We start from the raw sequence: 21,394 nt of genomic DNA on the forward strand, positions 1-21,394 counted from the left end.
TCGCATTAAGACTCACTTTACCCCCCTGACCAAGACCAGAGGTTGGGATTTGAATGTTAAAATCAGTAAGCTTAAATCCCTGCATGGCCGTTTGTGCATTTCCCAGACTGAGCACATTACTTCTGCCTCTGCAGCCTTTAGCTGCTCGCAACTACGCCGGCACAAATTAGCACGGCATCGTTAAGGGAATAACACGCAGCCATATGCACGAGGAGCTCCCTTGGAGTGAGTCTTAGAGAATGACACTGCGACTGGTGTCTGCACAGCAGTCTAGCTGTCGATGCTACAACACAGTATGCTGTTCAAATCTATGGGTGAAGCCTCTTGACATCAAAGGTGGCAAAAAAAAGAAAGAGAGGAACCGTGTTTCCTTTTACTGCTCTCTGCACCTGTCAAAATGGTGTGTTTAGGGTCTTTTTTTTTCTTGTTTTTGTTGTTGTTTTATTTGCTGCTACTGCACACACCAGCCCGCCTCCTTTGTAACACCACAGAGACCCCTAGTGGAATTGAGAGGCGTTGCAATGTGTTTGAAAGTGTGTGCGTGTGTGTGTCTGTGTGGTCCAGGACAGATCCCACCATCCCCAAAACTCATTTTCTCTGTCTCTTTCATTTTCTCACTCTCTCACACACACACACACACACACACACACACACACACACACACACACACAAGCCTTATCTTTCAGCTGTGGACAACTTTTCTTTTCTTTTTTTTTTTTGAGCCATGAGACAAAATGCAAAACTGCCTCCTCCCAGCCTCCACACACACGCACACACACCTCAAATTCAGGCCCTTTTCTGCATCTCCAAGCCAGATTTTCCCTGTTAACGCTTTAGCTATCATCTGAGTGCGCTAGACTGCACTAGAGGGCCAAATTAGAGCAGGCCTTGGTAAAATAAAATCCCTTTATCTTTGAACTAGCAAGTACCCAATTATACGCCACAGTTATCTCCCATCTCACAGACTTCTGAGTCCTCGCCACAGGCCAATGAGCACGGAGAGCTAATGAAGAGATGCTGAATCACCTTTTTGCCTTCCTGGACACACAACTGGTGAAGCCTCCTTGATCATCTGCCACTTTTTTATGCATTAGAGTCATTCTCCAACTTTGATGAGGTGGTTCTCCCCCCCCTCGTCGCAGCACAGGCCACTGATTCACGGATATGCCGTCGGTTGCGGCATGCATATGATTAGCGTGAAAGAAGAGTGAGAGGTCTCTAATCCCGAGCAGAGGAGAGAAAACGGGTTTTAAAGTGGTTTATCTGCTTCCAGTCACAGAGGATGTGCGTTGAAAATGAAGCGATGCAGAAAGAGGAACTCCTGCTGATGTGAAAGACGAGGCTTGTGTGTTGATATGGGTCTTCTGTGCGTGACCCTGATCATCCCAGGAAGTCGATCTGTACATCACGCTGCCTGTTTGTACAGAAAAATTACCCGAGGTGTTGGAAGCTTTCTCTCTTCCTGTTTTCAGCCTTGTTAAACTTTTACATGTGCTTCAGTTTTTGTGCTTTCTGCAGCTTTGGTTCTTATGGATATGGATTTATTTCATTTCCCAGTTGGTCAGCATTTTAAGATATTTAACTCCTTAAGCTCTAAGCCGTTATGTTAGAATACCCATGTAAGAAAGAGGAGGTTTTTATAATGTAGCGCCAAATCACAAGAAGAGTATATTGTAAGGAAAAGACTCTACAACAATAAGAAGAAAACCCCAACAATACAATGACCCCTAAGATGACCCCCGCAGCACCCAGCTAATCAATACAACCAATGGTGGTCAGTGTTAACCCAGGCCTTCATGACACAACCCTACTCCATTTATCTTGCAACCAGCAGTAGGAGTGAACTGACTTGTGGTCCTCTCTGGTAGGTTGGATGTATGATTAGTTTTAGGAAAACATTATAGTTTGAGTTCAAAAATACCCTTTTTATCAATAAGACTTCATACTGGAAAGAAGATGCTTAAGAGTACCCAATGTGTTTCAGTGTAATGACAAGCATTCAATGGAGCTGGAAGTGAGGCAGGTTTCAGTGTCATCACCACAGGACACCTTCTGCATTTCTTTGAGATGCCAGCAGCTTTGACTAAGCATCTGATGCCCTTGGAATGACAGCGGGCTCACTGACAGCCCTCATAATGAGATTATTGTTCCTAGGTGATAAAAGTAAGGCCACTTCCTTGCATGCATTTGTTTGTATGTAAAGCTTTATCTCTAAACTTTATGTGCAGGCCCCTTCAAACATTCGCTCCGTCAGTCGGTGCTTTTGCCCTTTCAAAGTTGATGTTGGCGTCTTTTAAAGCACAAGTTAGTTTTTTCTTTTTTGACCGTGGTATCTAACAGGGCCAACCTCTTCCAGTCTTGATAGGTTAGGTTGTCTGGCAGTAATTCACAGGTTTTCACTTCTTGGAAGTTGCTTGCACCCAAATGGTGATAATGGTTATGAAACAACCACCATTACCATGCACTGCTGAGCACTTAAAAAGGAGTTTGGGTGCAATCAAGCCACTGCGCTGTAGCACGGATTTTTGCCAGAGAGAATAAACACCTTTTATTTTCTGATTCACACTGAAAGCTGCATGTTAGCTGTATGAAATATGAATGAAGGCTGACTTAGGCACAGTCTGCTTCCACAGACCCATAAGGGCATATCCTCTTATCGCAGCAATACAAGTATAATTGAGTCGATAATGTGCAATTTGAACTCCTGCTTAGGCTGTGCGGTTTGAATTGTGAGTTTTGCATTCATTACCGGCACAAGCCACCTCCTCCTCCTCCTTAAAAGCCGTACCACACTGTGGTGTTTAAAAATTTCCAAAGTACTTCCTGCAAAATACAGCGATGTAAATTTAAAAGTGGGATCTGACAGAGAAGGGAGCTTTGGAGGAGCGTAAAGAGCTTTTGTGAAGGTACAGTGGTGTTACAAAGTTGGCATGAAAGAGGGTTCAAGAGCGCGTTTTAAAGTTTAAGAGGGCGTCGGGGAATTTAAAAACGGTCGAGTGTGGTTTAAGATGGCACCTCAGGAGAGTGAGGAACAGTTTAGGAACTGATGGGATAGCAAGGCTGTCGTGGAGTGTTTCAGAGGGTGAAAAGAAGAAGGAGAGAATAGGTTCTGTAAGTCAGGCATCAGATATCATATCTTGTGGGTATTTCTATCCACCATATTTGGAAAAGAACACTCTGGTCTCTTATTTTTATTTATTTATGTACTTATTTACTTATTTAGAGGACACTTGCTTATGTACAAGGGCAGACCCTTCGACAGTCATCAGTATCTCAGGGCTAACGTTTGTAACATTTTTATCAGGCGACTCCTTCTCTTGTCTCCCACAGGAAGTCCAGTTAACTTGACGTGCAGAGCGTTCTTTGGATACAGCGGAGACGTCAGTCCACTCATCTACTGGATGAAGGGGGAGAAGTTTATCGAGGACCTGGATGAGGAGAGGATTCAGGAGAGCGACGTCAAGTAAGAACTTCAGAGCTTCAATTTTATGAATGGGGAATATTTTGGGAAAGGAAGGTGTAAACTTTAAAATACATATATTTATTATCTGTATATCCACTTCCATTTTATTTGTATATATTGTCAAATAACAACAGTTGCCTCAAGGGGCTTTATATTGTAAGGTAAAAACCCTACAATAATAATAGAGAAAAAGACCGCAACAATTAGACGACAGCTTGGCAACAGTGGGGAGGAAAAACTTTAACAGGAAGAATCTACCAGAACAGGGAGGGGCAGCCATTTCCAGAGACAAGTTTATTGTAAGGGATTTTTCTTAACACTCCCTCCTACCTTTTCTCTCCCCTCTCGACAGGTGAACACCGTGAGGTTTTGCACTCTCTCACATACTAGACCAGGCAACAACTTCCAGGGCAGCTAAATGAAGCCAGAGTGGCCAAAATGACAGTTCATCTGTGGCCACTCGAGGCTGGTTTCAAAAGCGAGTCAGCTCCCACAGACTCTCACGTCAAAATACCCAATTATAGCCTTTAGATTAGCGTGCGTACAGTCTTGTATGAATAACAGTTTTGGTTTCTATAGCTAATTTGCTGATTGTATGGGGGTGGTTGTTTTTCATAATTCACCAGGCTGGACACTGTTAAAGCTTATATTTAAGGCTGTGGCTGCTTTAATAGACTCTGCTTGCTATCTCCAGCCTCCTTTCTGTTAATTCCCATCGTAGAACTCAACCTCTCAACTGTGTTTGTGCCTTTTGGAACCTCCATTCATTTTCATCTGCTTATCCAATTCACCATAGGTTGGAGCCTATCCCAGCTAGGTCAAGAGGCAGGGTTCACCAGTCTGCTGCATGGCTAACACAGAGAGACTATAATTCACACTCACATGTACATCTATGGTCACTTTAGAATCACCAGTTAACCTAACTCCGTCCATGTGTTTGGACTGTGACAGTATCCAGGGAGAACCCATGAAGGCAGAACATGCAAACTCCACACAGAGGTGGATTCAAACCAGGACCTTCTTACTGTGAGGCAACAATTCTAGCCACCAGATGTGCTGCCAGCTGTTTGAAATATTCTTAATGCAGTTGTATGGCTTGCTCTGGCTGAGCTCATCTAAGTGTGTGCTCCAGTTTTTGTTTTTTGTTTTAGTTTGGTAGTTGGCACTAAACAGCAGGTTTCTATGTTTGCACTTGGCACCAGTGCAATTTATGGATGCAGCTTGCTAACCAAGCCTGCTAGCATTAGTTGACAAGCAGCCACTCCACCCTGTGGTACAGCAGCCAAAACAAAAATGTTAAGGTATAAAAATGCAGAGTCCAGAAACCAATTAGTGATCTCACACTGCCTACTTTCACTCAGGCCATATTGAGACCTCTGCAAAGGCAAAATGGAAAACAGAAGACAGTTAGGTTATTGCACACCATCAAGCATGAGCCGGAGGCGTCCCCAAAACAGTGAGATCTCATGAAATTTGAGCTTTCCAAACCAAATAGTGTATAATAAAAATTGTGTCCAGATTTGGCAAAAAGATACAAATCTAAGAAAAATATGCACATATGACCATTATTAAACCAATTATAGCGGCAGAAATGGAACAAAATACGATAATATATTCATGAGTCACTTCTGATCTCTTCAAAAGCAGCACAGGACCCCTAGGCTGAACTGGTAAACACCTATTTAAACTCAATTTGCCACAACTCTGTGACCACCCATCAACACACCAAACAATGAAGGGAACCGTTCACTACCAAGCTACCATCTAAATATTCATATTGAGCATTTGATATTCATGAATGCCGTATGTGGCTGTTTAATAATGCAGGTAGCTATGCATTCTTTATCAGCATGTACTGTATATGCGCAGTTCAGGAACTGCTCCATCAGTTAAACAAAAGTGCAGCAGCAGCACAACAGATGGAAACTCCAACTGAATAGCCTCCTTTTCCATTCGAGTGACCACCATGTTTTTGGCTCATTAATGAAAACAGAAGTCTGTTTACTCTGATATCAGCATCAACCGAGGCTGGTTGACCATCCAAAAATGAAGCCTAGACGCGACTCTTCTTCCTTTAGTTTTGACAAGTCGTGTGAGGTAAACAATAGAGCTTCAGGAACTGTCGCACTTTTAAAGTTTCACCTTGCAGAAAATGAGATTTTCTTTTTATTATATGCCTATAATAAGTAGGCGTCTAATACTGTCAATCATAAATGTTCAGTCATGATTGACAGCAATGCAGTTATACAGGGAGAGAAAGAAAGGTTCACTGGGAGAAGCTGGATTTCCATCATGTTTAAACGATGAACTGGACCTATGGTGAAAAGTGTTGTTTTAGCTTGACGGCACTGACATATGGAACTTGTCCAGAATCATTTTTATTGATTCACTTTGGATCAGCCATAAAAAACAAAGCAGACATTTCGTGCCATTGCTAAAGTGTAGCTGATGGTATCGCTTCTGCTTTAGGCCTATTTTTCACCTGTGATTGGAAATTTGATAGATTTGCTGCTACATTTACAACATTACAGCAGTAAGATGGGATCTGTTTACTTTAGCTGCAGGGTCACTTTATTACATATGCCTACACATACACATAGAAACCCCTTTTCTAGCTTAATAACTGTCCTAATGCTGTAGATTTATGGGCAGCACTGCCATGATGCAAATCCACTATTCTACTTATAGACTGTATATAAAAGATAGATTTAGGTAATGTACCATCACATATGGGTTAAGGAAACCCTTTAAACTGAAAGCTATTTGGCCACCACCATATTGGGTTTTTGGAGCTAGAAATGACCGTATTTAGATACGCTTGCCCATTTCTTCATCACATCAACTTTGAGGACAGAATGTTCATTCGCTCCCTGATTTATTCCACCCACTAACAGGTGCCACGATGAAGAGATAATCAGTGTTATTGCCAGTGATCATAATGTTATGGCTGATCGGTGTACGATATGAGCTTTGTGAGATGGTATCCTTCTGAAAAGGGGATAGATATGGTAAACACTGATACACAGGAAGCTTTGGCATATTAATGGTACAAGGGTGCCCACAGGGTGCCTGGAAAATACTACTTACTGTGCCAGCAGCTTAAATTGCTACAAGACAGGATGGATCCATCCTGCTTCTAGGTTTGATATACTAAGATGCTCTTTTGTCATACCTTGCTGGTAAAGAGTTGACTTTTTTATTGATCTATTACCTCAAAACAAGTCTGACCACGCTTCTCTGATCTCTCCCATCTGCAGTTTATTTTGCCTCTAAATTTTCACTCAGTGGGTGTTTTCTTTTTTGGCACTCTCCCTTTAAAAACTAGACATGGTTTTGAAAGTCTTAGCAGATGAGCAGTTTCTACTCAAACAGCCTGTCTGCCACTAACACATGTCACATTCAAAGTCACCAGTCAGCACACCCTCGTGACCATGTCTACATGCCTAAATATTTTTAGTTTGTGGCTCATGTTTGGCTAATTAGATATTTGCTTTAATGAGCAGTTGAACGAGTGTACATAATGAAGTGGCCAGTTAACCAGTGGGTTGATGTCATGCAGTTAAATCAGTTTGTAATTGGCACGTAAAATACTGTCAGCTGGGTGGATTACAGCCTCAGATGGCTCATATTGTCTGTGATGTTGCCAAAATTGCAGCATGGTTGATCTTTGCTTAATCACAGGCCCGAGAAAAGGTCACAGTTTCCTTGTTTGACGGACTAACAAGGGCAGACCATTACACCAATGCTGTACTTTTGTTCAAGATTATGCACTGATCTTCAGGCGGTGAAGGTCAATCGAAATCCAGAGCAAAGTGCTCACCCTTCTTAAATGAATAATCAATCCTCATCATCAATACACGACCGCCGAGACTAATAAAAGATAACGTGCGAAACAGTGGAAACCATCAAGTTAGTAGAACATAGCAACAGTTTAATTAAACATCTCGGATCAATATAAAGATAGAGCACGGGATATACAGTGCTGTGCAAAAGTCATGAGCCAACCTTTATTTCTTTATATTATGCTTCCAAGGAGCCAGACTTTCTTGTAGTTTTAAAAAATGGTCATGTGCAATAGTCCTCCAGGCTCTCTGAAGGTCTTTTCTTTGGACACTGGCTGCTTTTCCACTCACTTACAGTCCAGTCCTTATACCTGACCATTTTCAAAGGAATGTTTGTGTTGTTTCTTTGTTGCAACTTGACATAGGAATCATTCAAGCTTTGGAAAGGCAGCTAACTGAAGAGCTAAACCAGTGGTTTGTCTACACATAACAGACAACTTGAGAACCAATTGTATCTTTAGGTACTTGCTAAACAGCCTGTCACAAAAACACATTAAAAACAATCCATTTCTTTAGTTAAACCCATGAAAAGTACCAAAGATAAAACAGTTTGACAGCCGTAAAACTGCATTTTTTCACCGGCAAGGTGATTCCTAAAGAGCTATTACCTAAAAACCTGGCATATCTCAGTATGGTGTGCAGCGTGTCCTTAAAAACAACGAGGAAACTGCAGAAATAGGAAACAACTAAATCCAGAGAAACCTGACACACAATCTGAAAGATGCATTTGACACTTCAGATGATCCATCCACTGCTCACTGAAACCTTATCAGAAACTGTATGAATGGAAAGGTTTCTGTCAAGAAGTTCTCCCTTCTCTTAAGAAGGGAAACTGGGACATTAAACTAGAAATTCACTGAAAATCAGTGTCAACTGATTGACATTAAAGCACAAAATGGAACATTATCAGTCATGTATTGGCCTCCTTAGAGCGCAGACCTAAACATTATTAAAGGAGTGTGGGACCATCTTAACAGAGAACAGAGCAAAAGGCAGCCAACTCTTTGAATGTCCTTCAAGAAGCCTGGAGAACTATTCCTGAAGACTGCTTAAAGAAAGAGAGTTTAGACTGTGATGAAGAATAAAGGTGGTCATACCAAATATTGACTTTCAAGCTTGTACAGTTGTAATAAGTAGTGATTGCAGCAAGAAATGAGGGGTTGCTCAAGACAGTACTACACCCATTTTGTGAAGAGGATTATAAAACCCTAAAAAAAAATCAAATATACATAGTAAATATGTTGAAAGAAGAAAAGACAGCTCTTCTAAGTTAATGCACACTGAGTATAATGTATTTGTGCAGTGACTGTGGTCACAGTCGAATGTGGTTAAAAAAAATTGCAGGCAAGAAGTAATTGTAGCAGTGAAGAGGAAATTCTTAATCCTTAAGAATGGGTTTCTTTGCTCTGCTGTCGTCACAGGGGAATTCAGATAAGGGTAACAAGAACACACAGTATAAATACACTGAATTCCTTTAGCTGTAATTCAATTACTGATTGAAAACTAATGTCAAAAACATAGATTGATTTAATTAAACTAATGGTTTTGAATCAATAAAAGCGAAGAGATAGTTCACTCTTTTTATTTGTCAAACTTATATTTGTCGTTTTTGCTCGTGTCTGTATTGCAGAAACCACATAGCATGTGTGTTTCGTATCCTGCCCCGATGTACCCCTTTCACGGTGTGCACGTATGACTAGAAAAATTCTTGTTGTCGACAAATGCCATGTAAAGAAAAGGTTAACCATAAGCAGCGTGACAAGGCTGGGAGGAGAGTTAGCGGCCCAGTCAGTGACCTGGCATTTCGAGATGTCTCTATTAGCCTGCTAGCATGCTCCGTCCAGCTCTCAGCACCACTCTCTGTCGTGAAGGACACCGGGCCAATTAGAGCCTACAGGATTTAAGGGGACTGTGGAGGTGGAGGGGGAGGGGGCTGGCAGGTGGCGACACTGCGTAGGTGGTATAATAAAGATGAGAAGATGGAATAGTGAGCAGCTCACCGCATGCAGTTAGAAACCTGCTTTCATACGATAGTCAAATGAGGTAACAAGGCAAGAAATCAAAACCGTGACCGTGAGCTACTTTGAAGGTGTGTATGTGTGTGCAGGCTCAGACATGAGGAGTATACACGCATTCAAGTTTTTAAAAACACATATTTTTGTTGTGTGCCACTGTGAGATGCTGTCTCCCTCTGAGCATTATTATTTATTTCATTTTTTTTGTTCCCATTTGAGTGTGCACCACTTCAAACCCACTCGCTGACATCATTCCATGAGCTTTTAGCTTTGAAATGGAAATTAATCACACAGGAGTATTCCCTTAAGGGGCCGCCTGTAATACATGAAATGGAGCTTTTGGCACAATGTTTCACCACTGAGATTCAGGGTTGATAAAAAAAAAAATTGTGGCTGTAGAACATGACTTCATGGATCCGTGAGAAGACACAGCACAGAATGCAGACTTAAAGACCGTGCTGCCGAAGTTTGAAACCAGAAGAAGTTTCAGTCCCCCGGTGTAAGGGCATAGAGCACCCTTTTGAGCAGCAGTTCAAGCATAAAATTTCATTTCATTTTCTAACTATAATTAACGTTCTTGGATATATCATGGGAAATCAGGGTACTTACACCGTCCACGGTCTCTGCTTATTAGTGCTGCAAACTCAGCACTGCTCAGTACCGTCTGAAAATAAAAGCCTAATAATACAAACCTTTGTTGAAGTGTATACAGTGCATATGTGATTTAGTACTTTAATATATGTAGAATTATTAAATTCTCCATATGAAGGTGGAACTAGTCGCTTAGAAAGACCTAAAGTTTAGATGTGTTAGCTTAGCAAAGCTAAACAGATGTCTTAGCTTTGCTAAGTTAACCACTGAGTATAGTCAGGGTATTTACAATGTAGAGTGGCACTTGGCGTGGTCTTCTGCTGCTGTAGCCCCTCTGCTACAAGGTTCAACATGTTGTGCATTCAGAGATGCTCTTCTTCATACCCTGGTTTTAAAGAGTGGTTTTTTGAGGTACTTTCAGTACCTATCAGTACATCAGTATCTTCCTATCAGCTCAAAGCAGGCTGGTCATTCTCCTTTGACCTCTGGCATCAACACAGCAATATCACCCAGAGAACTGCTGCTCACTGGATATTTTCTATTTTCCAGACCATTCTCTGTAAGCTTAGAGATTGTTGTGTTGTGTGGGAAAATCCCAGTAAAACAACCTCTGACACCAACCACCACGTCAGGTTAAAAGTCCCCTAAATCACCCTTCTCTTCCATTCTGATACTTCTTTTAAACTTCAGTAGGTCATTATGACCATGTCCACGTGCCTGATTTGATATATTTGCATTAACAAGTAGTTATTTGACTTGTTTAATGGGGAATTTAGGGTTGGAACCACCAGCTTAGTTTAACAGAAAGACAAGAATTACACACATGCTAGTTTACCTCTAAGCTAGCCAAGTGCAGAATTAATTATTCTCATCTAACCACAATATCAAACTATTCCTTCCAAAAATACCCCATAAAACACAACGGCAAAAACAAAATCATAGTTATTATAGTTATTATATGCTTTGTTCCCTAGCCAGATGTTGAGAGGAAGCGTGGAATTAAACATGTCTTTTGATTTACTGTAAAATCTGTTTCCACACCTGTGCACTTCTACCACCTACCAGTTGACCTTTACCTTGACAAACTCAAGTAATTCTCACCATGCTTGTCACTAAGCAACAGTATCGGTACAGCAGCCCAGACTTCCATCCGAAATTACTTCTCCAGCCTCTCTGGGAAATGTTCACGGATTTAAAGAGAAAACAGGCAGATATATTCTCTCCAGTCTTTTCAGGTACCAGTTAGGGTACATGGCTTGGGTTGTTTCAACTCTACTAGATATGCAGACGTCAGAAATCTTAGTTACAACTTTAAAACTGAACCATCTGGTCTTGTGTGGGTGTGTCCTTTAGTGTTATGCACATTGTATGTGGATGGGGAAAGCTACATTGACAGAGAAGGGATGAAATGTAACAAATACACAAGGGTGGACTCAAACTCACACAATCTACCAGCTGAGCTACCGGGGTGCCCTTGAACCAGTATATTGGTAGTGGATCCTTGGTATTCTGTAGGTTGTGTGGTGGTGGATCAGGTTTCTTCCAGCTTCTGGGGACTTTGGAGACCTTTTGGAGTCCTTGAGCCATTCCTGAACGCATGGTAGCTTCTTCTTGGGGGAGACCTTTCCCATCAATTTCGGGTATATTCTTAAAAAGTAACCTAATTTGTATCAAGGTTCTCAGATTTTGGTTAAATGAATTTTCAAACATCCATATGTACATTTTCAAGTGTGCACATCAATGTATATATTCCCAAATGTTGCTCTGCACATAAGAATATCCAGTCTCACAGCTGTGCAGAGTAGAAATAACAGTCCTTTGCCAACATTATCTGACAGTTTGAAAAGTGGAGCACTCCTACCCCTTACTGATGCAACAGCGCTGCACATGCATGCCAGCACAAATCGTATGCATATTGGATGATCTGTCATTGTATAAAATATTACATTTCAGATCAGCTCTGATCTACAGTAATTCAAATCAACCTTTCAGATGTAGTGTTTCAGGCTAATATGTGATGTTTACTCATATTTGAGATGAATAATGATGCAATATTTTGCCTCCCAGCCACCGTGGCGTGTGCTTTCACTTCTGCTGTAGTTTTCCATCACATAGGCCACAGACCCCCTTGTTTTCAGGTGAACCCAGGTCTGATTTACCGAAGTGTACCTGAGTTAGAAAACAGTTTGTGGTTTTTGTGGGGGGGGGGGGTTTACTCCAAACAGTTTACATTGAAACTGATGTCAGGTCCTTGGTAGATTTACCCCTTGAAACATTAAGTCACAAAACACCAAGATGTTTTTTTGACCCCGAGATATGTGCCAGGGACCTGGCAGATGTATGTGTGGGTGTGTTCACACTTCACGGTTCCTGTTTTCCAGGAACTCACTTAGTCCTCCACTTAAGACTTTCAGTAACAAGTATGATGGGTATGAGTGGTTTTTTGTAAACAAAGATTCATTTTTTTCCTTTGCCAACACCTTAAGTGTTTCAATCTGAGTTGAGTTACACATGGGTGCCGCCTCTTTAAAAAACCATCAGCATGGATCTATATCTCAACCTTGTGATCCCCTGTCATATCTGCCCGACTGGCCTCTCAATGGAGAACGATGAGCTCACAGGCACTGTGAGAAAACCCTAAAAGAATTACCTTATATACTCACATAACCTTTACCCCAGGAGCTAACCTTTCTGCTATATTTGCTGGAGACCAGCTTAAAAAGTAAAACTTCATTATTAGGTTTTATGAAGCTGCTATAAGTCCACGTAGCTACAAAATGATTACCTCTAATAGTTCTTCTTTGTGCATGGTCAATAAAAGAAGTTTCACTGCAGTGTGATAATTTCTATGTGGGACACCAATTATTAGCAGCACTTTGTAAAGCTAATGTAAGATATTGCCATGGCAGCAGTGGGTGTATTATAGTTATTCTTTATCCTCCCAGCACTTCCCAGTCTGCTTTGTTTGGCTTGTTCATTGATCAACAAGAATTAGATGAGTTTTCATATTCAAATACCCTGCAGCAGGCAGCAGACAAATGCCCAAGTGGCACTCACACCTTTTTGTGCTATTAGCCCCATGCGTCATTAAACAGGGGCTAGAAATAGCTGTAATTTTGGTAACCTTAAAAAGATTATCTGCTCGTATATCATGCCGTTTTTTTCACAACAGCACAGCAGGACAGATTTTGCTCTTTTAACCAGCATTGTTTTCTTGTTGTTTTTTCGTTTATAACAGTTGTTCCGAAACAGGCTTTATAAGCAGACATTGATCTTTATTTTCCAAAGTTTTGTTTAGTACCTGATTAATGCTAATTCTGGTTAACTGTGAAAGGGACTGACTGGAGGTCAGGTATCCTGTTATGGGAAACACTGATTTTTTATGTTCTCAATCCATTTGAATGGTTTTTATCATCTGTAATCACTTCCATAGATATTACCAGTAGGCATCCTTCTTACCTACTAGCACCTGCCATCTCATATCATCATAGCATACCTCATGTAGCTGAGGTTGTGCCTTCTTGGAGAACAGAAATAATGGGTCCAGTGTCTCTGCTCTGTCTGGTTACAGCTAGGCTGGGTTGTAGATGCACCTGCTCACATGGCTGCTACATAATCTGAGGTCTCCTAAACACGTAATTCTGTTAATATGGATGTTGATGCACGGCCTTGACTACATAAGAAAATGTAGGCACCCACCCAGTGACAATATCTGGGGTGTTATTTAGAACTCACAGGGGCATCTCAGTGGGATAATGACAACTATGGAAATTATTTACCAGGACTGCGCCACTTGTTTGCTTCGCTGACATATCGATACACAGACATGTATGTTTTGCTTTTTTCCTTCTGTATATAGTGAGATGTGATAAAGGTTAGAGGAGATGTAAGAAATAGCTGAACACCAAAAAAAAGACAATAAAAACATTATTTTTCTTTATATTTATATTCATTGTGTAAGACAAAGTAATCAGGGCACGATTAGTGTCACATTCTAGTCCCCCTAAAGTGTCATTGCAGTAAAAATTGTTTGGCAAAATGTATTTGCAAATAATAACGTACACATAGCGCAGTGTTTCCCATCCTTTTGGAGCCATGGCACATATTTCCTATTAGAAAAAGCCCTGCGAACCAGGCATAGCGGAATTTGCTCAGTTTGTCCCAAGTATACCTTTTTTCTCTTTCCTCTGACCACTACTTATGCTAGGGCCTTCATCCGGCTCGGAATTGTAGGACCAAGGTCAGAATGAATACTTTTAATTTTCAAATATTCATCGATTACTATTACGCGCTGCGTTGTCTCACTCGCAGCATGACTATGTAATTTCTTCTTCGTCTTCTTCTGTTTTAGTGGCAGTTGGCAACCCGTTTAATTGGAGCAAGAAGTGGTACTGCCCTCTAGTGTAAGAGAATGTAATTGTTCTGGCTGTTTCTCACGCCGGTCGCTTAGAGTACCAATCAGGTGAAACTAGATAATCTTCCATGGCACACCTGATCATTTCTCACGGCACACCTATGTGCCGCAACACAGTGGTTGGGAAGCACTGACATAGCGTACATGTAACATGTTAACAGCATACCAGTACATGTAACATAGCCGTAATGTCGCCATAAATTACTATGCCCGATATATCCAACGTGTAAATGTTCACTCACATTGATAAACTTAGGGAACAGACATACACGCACTGCTTTTCAGTTGCTTTTTTATGTCTATCACATTGAAAATATGCTTTATGACTGATGAGCTGCAGAATTTTTTAAATTCAACAGTTCTTGAACTTTAGAATCAATTAAACCTGATATTTTGATATTTCTTCTACTATTTCACTTTCATTTTATTTCTTCTCCACCAACAAAGTGCCTCATTTATAACCATTTTGGTGCATTAACACCAAAGAAATATACCAATAAATAAATAAACTGTTTAGCACTGGTTTACTATTAAAGTGCTGGTGCTCAAAGTGGGAACCTGACTTTAGTGGAATTGGAGAGGAAGGAATTTACCAGTGCCTGGGAGAGGCAGCCTAGCCTTTGTCCACCATGATTATCTGACAGTATTATTATCTCATACTGTGCTCACACAAACTTTTTGAAATATGAGTTGGTCCTCAAAAAGCTCAAACGCTCTTCACCAACACTGGCACCATGTCCATGGTGGAGGTGGAATTTTTCCACTGACATAGTGCGATAGTGAGATGTTACCAAATGACTCTAGTGATCCATGGAAGTTTCCTATGAGGCCGTCATGTGAGACTGTTTCTCTTGGTGGCTGATGTTAAACTTTAGGTTATTTTTATTTTTCACCCTTAAATATAGACCCACGTATTAATAGTCTTATTCTCTCTCACTTTCTGAAGCTTTGAATTTTTCTGAGAAAAGCCACATGGTCTGATTTCTAAGCTGAAAAGGGATTTACCTCTTACCAGAGATTATTAAATAGGAGCCAGGCTCTTGTACAGAACAGCTTAGTTGGAAAAAGTGCTTACTTTGTTCAAATTTATGAGAATATACCTCCACACTTTGAGGGTTTTGGTGTCAACTCTTCCTGTCAGTGCCTGTCATTGAAGCCACTTAGCTACAGTATGACACCATTCTTTCTCCTCTCTTAAACAAGGAAGACAATGATAATGAAGAGAAGGCTGTGAAAATCCATTTTATGCTAATGAACACAATATCCTGCCAAGAGAAAAAGAAAATAAGCTTTCAAGTATCAGAGTGTTTCTCCAGTACACCAACTGTGATCAAATAGTCGAAGCAATGGATTCTACTCTTTGCACACGCTGTTTGTAATGTGGGAGAGTATATAGATTTCTAGAAAAGGGAATACTTTGTAACAGAAACATCATCTCGCTAAACCTTCTGGCAAAATGTTGTGTGATAGGTCGGTGCTGTAGTGCATCGTGACAGTCACACTATTATCCCCATACCAATGTGTCACAAGCAATCAACGTCAAGAGCCTCAGCGAGTCAACAGAGCAGTAATTTTCATGGGGGAAATGTGTCATGACTCATATGGTGTTTGCTTATCGGCAGTCACGGACAGGCAGCTCCTACCTTCATGTAGTTTTGTTCCACTGATGCGCTAAAATGCTACCATCTAAAAAAGTTGCTAGCACATACTTTATGTCAGGAAAAAGTAGAGCTTGGAACTGAGCTGAGGTTGTGTCTATTGTAGATGCCTGGTCTTTAGAACTCGGGAAAAATAGTTGCAGATATACACTGTATAGGTATAAAGTGCATAGTTTATCTCAGACAGTGTCTCAGAATTGCACTCTACCCAGACAGAAGTAATTCCAAGGTCATGATTTATGGATTTTAAGATGCACGCTGTAGACAGAATTCAGATTTCCTTGGGGTGAACCTTTTGGTAAGAAGATATTTTATTAAAGAGTCAATATTCTCTCTTATGACTTTTTGACTTTAGTTTTGTTTTTGTTTTTTTCTGATCTAGCGTTGGTATTTGGAGTCTGTGTTTTCAGAGCTGCAAACACTGGAATAAGAAAATGTGTACCCTTTCAGCCCTGCACGTTCTGAGTCAGAATTCTTTCTGTTCCTTTTGTTTCTTTGTCTCAATCAAACGTGTTAAAAGCTTTCAGACGCTACTTTGATGTACACCTCACAGTCAGTAATGAGGCGGCTAGAATCCCCGCTCGAAAGCGTGTTTGAAGTTATGATGTTGCTGAAATTTTACCAAACAATCTGTATCTTAGTTTCGTTTTACCAACCAAAAGTCCAAAAACTTTTGACAGCAAAGCATTAGCCGATCCCTCTTGATTAATTGATAGAATCTGTCCACCATCAGACATTTCATGTTCAACACTTGCCTTTGGCTCAAACAGCAAATCAGCCTTTCATCATCACGATGGCACCTCAAAAGTCCAACGCTGTCTTATGTGTTTGGGTCCAAAGCAGAGAGGAGAGACTTTGGAGTGAGTTAGTTCCAAAAGTCTACAATATCGGCCTCGCCGCACCAGGCAAACACTTTCTGTAGCAGTTTCTTAAAATGTAAGAAAAATGAAGGAAGCAGGCAATTATTTATGACACTGCCACTTGGCCAAAGCTGGAGTCTGACTGTACCATCTGCTGCATTAGAATTCAAGCGTCATCAGACCCAGCTAAGTGTTTCCAAATTGTAGCTTCAGTTTCCTGTTCTTAGTTGACTGGGAATGAGATGTGGTCTTCTGCTGCTGTAGCCCATCTTCATGAAAGCACAGAGATGCTCTTCTGCATATATTGGTTGTAATGAGTTGCTATTTGAGTTATTGAGCCTTCCCATCATCTTGAAGCAATCTGGCCTTGTTGAACTTCAACAGGCCATCTTGACCGTACCTACTCGGTTAAATGCACTGAGTTGCTGCCCTGTGATTGGCTGGTTGGTTGGTTAGATATTTGCATGAACGAGCAGTCTTTGTACATAATCAAGTGGCTTTATCACTGGTCTAGTAAAAAAGTTGTTAGTAAGCCTTGAAGTTTTTTATTCTTTTTAGCCTTAGACAGACAAAGTTATCAAAACAGTAATTACACAAAGTTAGAAGCTGACTTTTAAGGACACTTGAACATTAGGCAGCTACAAAGTCAAGTGTTTTCCTGCTAATATGTAGGAGTCAAACAAACAATAAAGACAGGACTTAATCATTATTGAACTATGACTCTGAAATCCTTTACCAGACAACAATGGAGAAACATTTTACTAGTGATGCAACACTTGACCCTCTCCCAGCTTTTTTTTCAACGTGCTGCTGTCATCCAATTCAAAATGCAATTATATTGAATAAAATCATGAATTATTTTAATTTGAAAGAATATTTCAATTTTAATTTTTTAATGAAGTTGTGAATGTGCACGGGGGTCTTGCTGTTCATATTGCTGCTGTTCTTTGTCTGCTGGATAAAGCATGCTCTGAACAGATAAAATCGAGGTAAGGTCTCTTAACAGCTAATCTTACTCCTGTTACAGCAACAAATTAATAAAATTGATGAAAACAAACCTCGAGAGCCATACTTCATCTGCACGCCTCTTCGCCAACATTTTCCCAGTGCATTTTTAACTTATTATATTGTCTCCAAGAGACCAAATAATTAGACAGTCCACATTTAAAGCTTCAATAACCGATGTTTTTGATCAGCTTGGGTCAGTGCAACATCTTATAACCCCATTGCAATACCAGTTTATGCATGTAGCAGGCACAGAGCAATGCTGCTAGTTGGGTTCTAGGACACCGCATTGCTTCTGTTTTGGTCTGTACCACATCCTGCAGCGAAATACTCCAATAACACACTATTTTATGCCATTTTATTGCAGGCCAGAAAGAGCATAGCGGGTTTATTATTGCTTTTTTTTAATGTGAACAGAAGTAATGACTAAAGTGGAGTTGATAAGAGTGTTGAGAGTGAACCGAAATATTAAAGATATGGCCAATAAAAGCCAAAACAGGGAGTTATCTACATTTACTCAATAAAGCACCTAAATAAACTAACCAATTACTTTGACTGCTTTATAATCAAACGCTGCTTTTAGATGTTTTTTGTGGTAATAATTCAAGAACATTAAATAAATAGCGTCCTGCTCAGGTAATAAAGTGTCTGGTCTTCAGCAGAAGTCCCCATTAGCTAGCTTTTTGGGTCATTAAACTAATGACTATATTAACATTTGTTTACCCGGCCCCCGCCCTGCTCCGTTACTCACTGCGAAGCACGCTACCAGCCTCAGGAGTTTCGTTTTCACCAACTTGCACACGCTTATTGTTCATTTGCTCTCTGCTCCCCCCTGTAGGACAATCCGGGAGCACCTGGGAGAGCAGGAGGTTTCGATCTCTCTGACCATCGAGTCTCTGGAGGAGGCCGACCTGGGCAACTACTCTTGCTACGTGGAGAACGGCAACGGGCGGCGACAGGCCAACGTCCAACTCGTCAAGAAAGGTGAGCTAAGCTCACAGATTCACGTGCAAGCTGGAAAAAGAAAGATCGGTATTTAAATAAGGAAGTGCATTCAACATAAATCTAGCAGATGAATAGAGTAGCCTTTATATTTAATAATGGGATGTTACAGCTTTCCAGGAGAAGAGCACCATTTAATACCACAGGCCTCCACTCTGACAGTAGAGAGAATCTCCTGCAGCAGTTCACCGAGTAAAAAGAAGAACTACTGGCGGGATCCTGGGAGTTGACCAGTTGTTTCCTGCCTCGGGGAGGGAAAAAAAATAGGACAGTTTGGTAGATAGTGCATAAAGCCTATTCATCCACCTCAGCCTGAGGAAGCATTAGTTTGCGTGGGGGGGAGAGAGAGAAAGAGAAATTACTTACGGAGAGAGGCAGCCTTCGGTGTTGTGATGCCAGACAAGCTGTTTGAGTGTCTGGCAGTGACCTCTCCCAACACACAAATCCTCCTTTGATCGCTGAACTCTCACTCATTTTCTCATCTTTCATCACTGGCGACTGTCTCCTCCGCCCCTCCCCCGCTTCCAGGGTTTTTATCCAAGCAAACTTTTTTTAAATTTCCCTATGATTTCACCTCACTGAGGATCGACTGTTTGAAAGTTGATTCCATGATGATTTTTTTAGAGAGATGCACATCTTCAGTGTGGTTATGTAAGTCTTTTTTTTTCATATTTTTTATTAGGCACGGCCAGAGGAAGCGAGGGGGGGAGGGGGTCTTTGCATCCTTAAAGTTGTCAGCATTGAATACATTAACATAGTAAGATATTTCTCTTCTCTTTTAAGCCTACTGCTTTGGATCCAGCTTTGATGCCAGCCCAGTTCCCCTCCATTTGCTATATTAAAGGGGCTTATGCTGCAAAGTCGAATCTCAGAATAAACAGGGGAAGATTAGCCCTGTCCTCTCGCAGGATAGCGCGACCACATGAAATTGACTCAATTCAGTGTTGTTTGGGGTTTTGTGCTGCGTCCGTAGAGCGCAGGTTCCATGCAGGAGTAGTTAGTGTTAACACTGCTTTTCTAAAATGCGTCTCCTCACTTGTGTCGTGGAGCTGAAAACAGCACTCGGAATGACTTTACTCTTTCCCCTCGTTGCAGATAATCATGGCGCATCAGTCAGAATATGCATAGCATGAAGTCTTAGCATCCTTATTTCCACTTCTTCTTCTTCCTGTCGAGAAGTTGGAATTCTCCAAGCATTAACAACACCGGCAGCACTGACAGTAAATTGCTCCCAGCACTGGAAGTTCAGCGTAGATTCTCCATTTGTGAAAGCGAAGAGCAGCAGGTTCAGGTTTCCAAATTTTATTTTACTACTGAATGAGTGCTTCGCCTTTTCATCATCCCTCTTTTCATCCGCATCCCTAGACGATGAGAGATGCAGAAATGGGGGCAAGAGAACGAGATGATGAATTGCCCGATGCCATGTGGCTCCATCAAATCCAGCCTTCTAGTCGTCAGGAGCTAATTTGTCTTAATCTGTCCCTCTGCAGCGCTGCTACAATATGGATGCCAGGCAGAGAAGAATTGGCCTCCTCTGCTGTAATCTCTGCTGCTTGAGAAGCAGCTGGCTCGTTATACTGTCCAGATATCTGAGCGGAGAAGCGGTGGGCGCTACGGCAGAAGGGCAGAGTGAGAGGGTGGCGGGGGAAAGGACGATAAAGAAGAAGCGAGGGATCCGGCTTCTCGTGGTGCTTGTTAGCTGCGGCACCTCTCTCAGAGAAAACTAAGTCGGGGTGATACTTGGTGGCCACAGTGACAGAAACTGAGGCAAAGAGAGAAAGTCTGAGGCTCGGTGGGGTAAAGCTGTGTTCATGCTTCCCTGCGTTTGTTTTGAGTATTTTTTTGCGCTCGCGCATATGTTCGTCTGTGAGTTTGGCTGAAGGTCGTCGTGGGACAGGCGTGATGAAGCGGCACGCGCCGTGCTCGTTAGCTCTCCAGAACATCATCCTTCATCACGCGAGCTGTCAGCCTGATGGCCGCTGCAGTGGGACGGGCATCGCGCAGTCCAGCGAGGTTAAACGTGCGTCCGTGATGGATGGTGATGCACACGAGGCCTCTCTGTCCGTGTTTATGTGTATGCGCAGCTTTGCAGTCAGTCCAGGTTTTTTACTGTTGTCCATTAGTCAGCCAATGAAGGCTGACCACCCAGATTTTGTGAGGCGTAGCCAAAAAGAAAACTGCAAAAGATGGGCAGAAAACACTGTAACAAAGAAAAAGCCTTGAAAATGAGACAAGAGCATGAAAAGACAAAGCAAACGACCTGAATTTCAAGGCAACTTACTAGACCGTGCAGCCTAATGGTTGAGTCCATTGTCCAGTAGTGTGACATATCACCTTCAATTTGCCCGAGGCAAACTCTGACTGAATAATGTCACTGTATGGACCTTTTTTAAGATACCATGAGTAGATAAACACTCTGTGCAATAGTTTTAAGGCTCATTTATTTTACCCCCAAGGAGCCAGACTTTCTTGTATTTTTTAAAGTGGTCTTCAGCAGTAGTTCTCCAGGCTTTCGGAAGCTCTTTCATAGTTTTTCTTTGAACA

At 41.5% G+C, this 21,394-nt stretch overlaps 1 protein-coding gene across 1 annotated transcript in view; it reads left to right on the forward strand.

The window, feature by feature from the left end:
* LOC116328881 (interleukin-1 receptor accessory protein-like 1) overlaps positions 1–21,394 on the forward strand; it is a 317,602-nt gene that overhangs the window by 274,801 nt on the left and 21,407 nt on the right. The window contains exons 7-8 of the mRNA XM_039606438.1: positions 3,331–3,463; positions 18,687–18,832. Of these exons, the coding sequence (XP_039462372.1) occupies positions 3,331–3,463; positions 18,687–18,832 (279 nt within the window). The remainder of the gene's footprint in view (positions 1–3,330; positions 3,464–18,686; positions 18,833–21,394) is intronic.

Source organism: Oreochromis aureus, linkage group 23, assembly GCF_013358895.1.
Source record: "Oreochromis aureus strain Israel breed Guangdong linkage group 23, ZZ_aureus, whole genome shotgun sequence".
Taxonomy (NCBI): domain Eukaryota; kingdom Metazoa; phylum Chordata; class Actinopteri; order Cichliformes; family Cichlidae; genus Oreochromis; species Oreochromis aureus.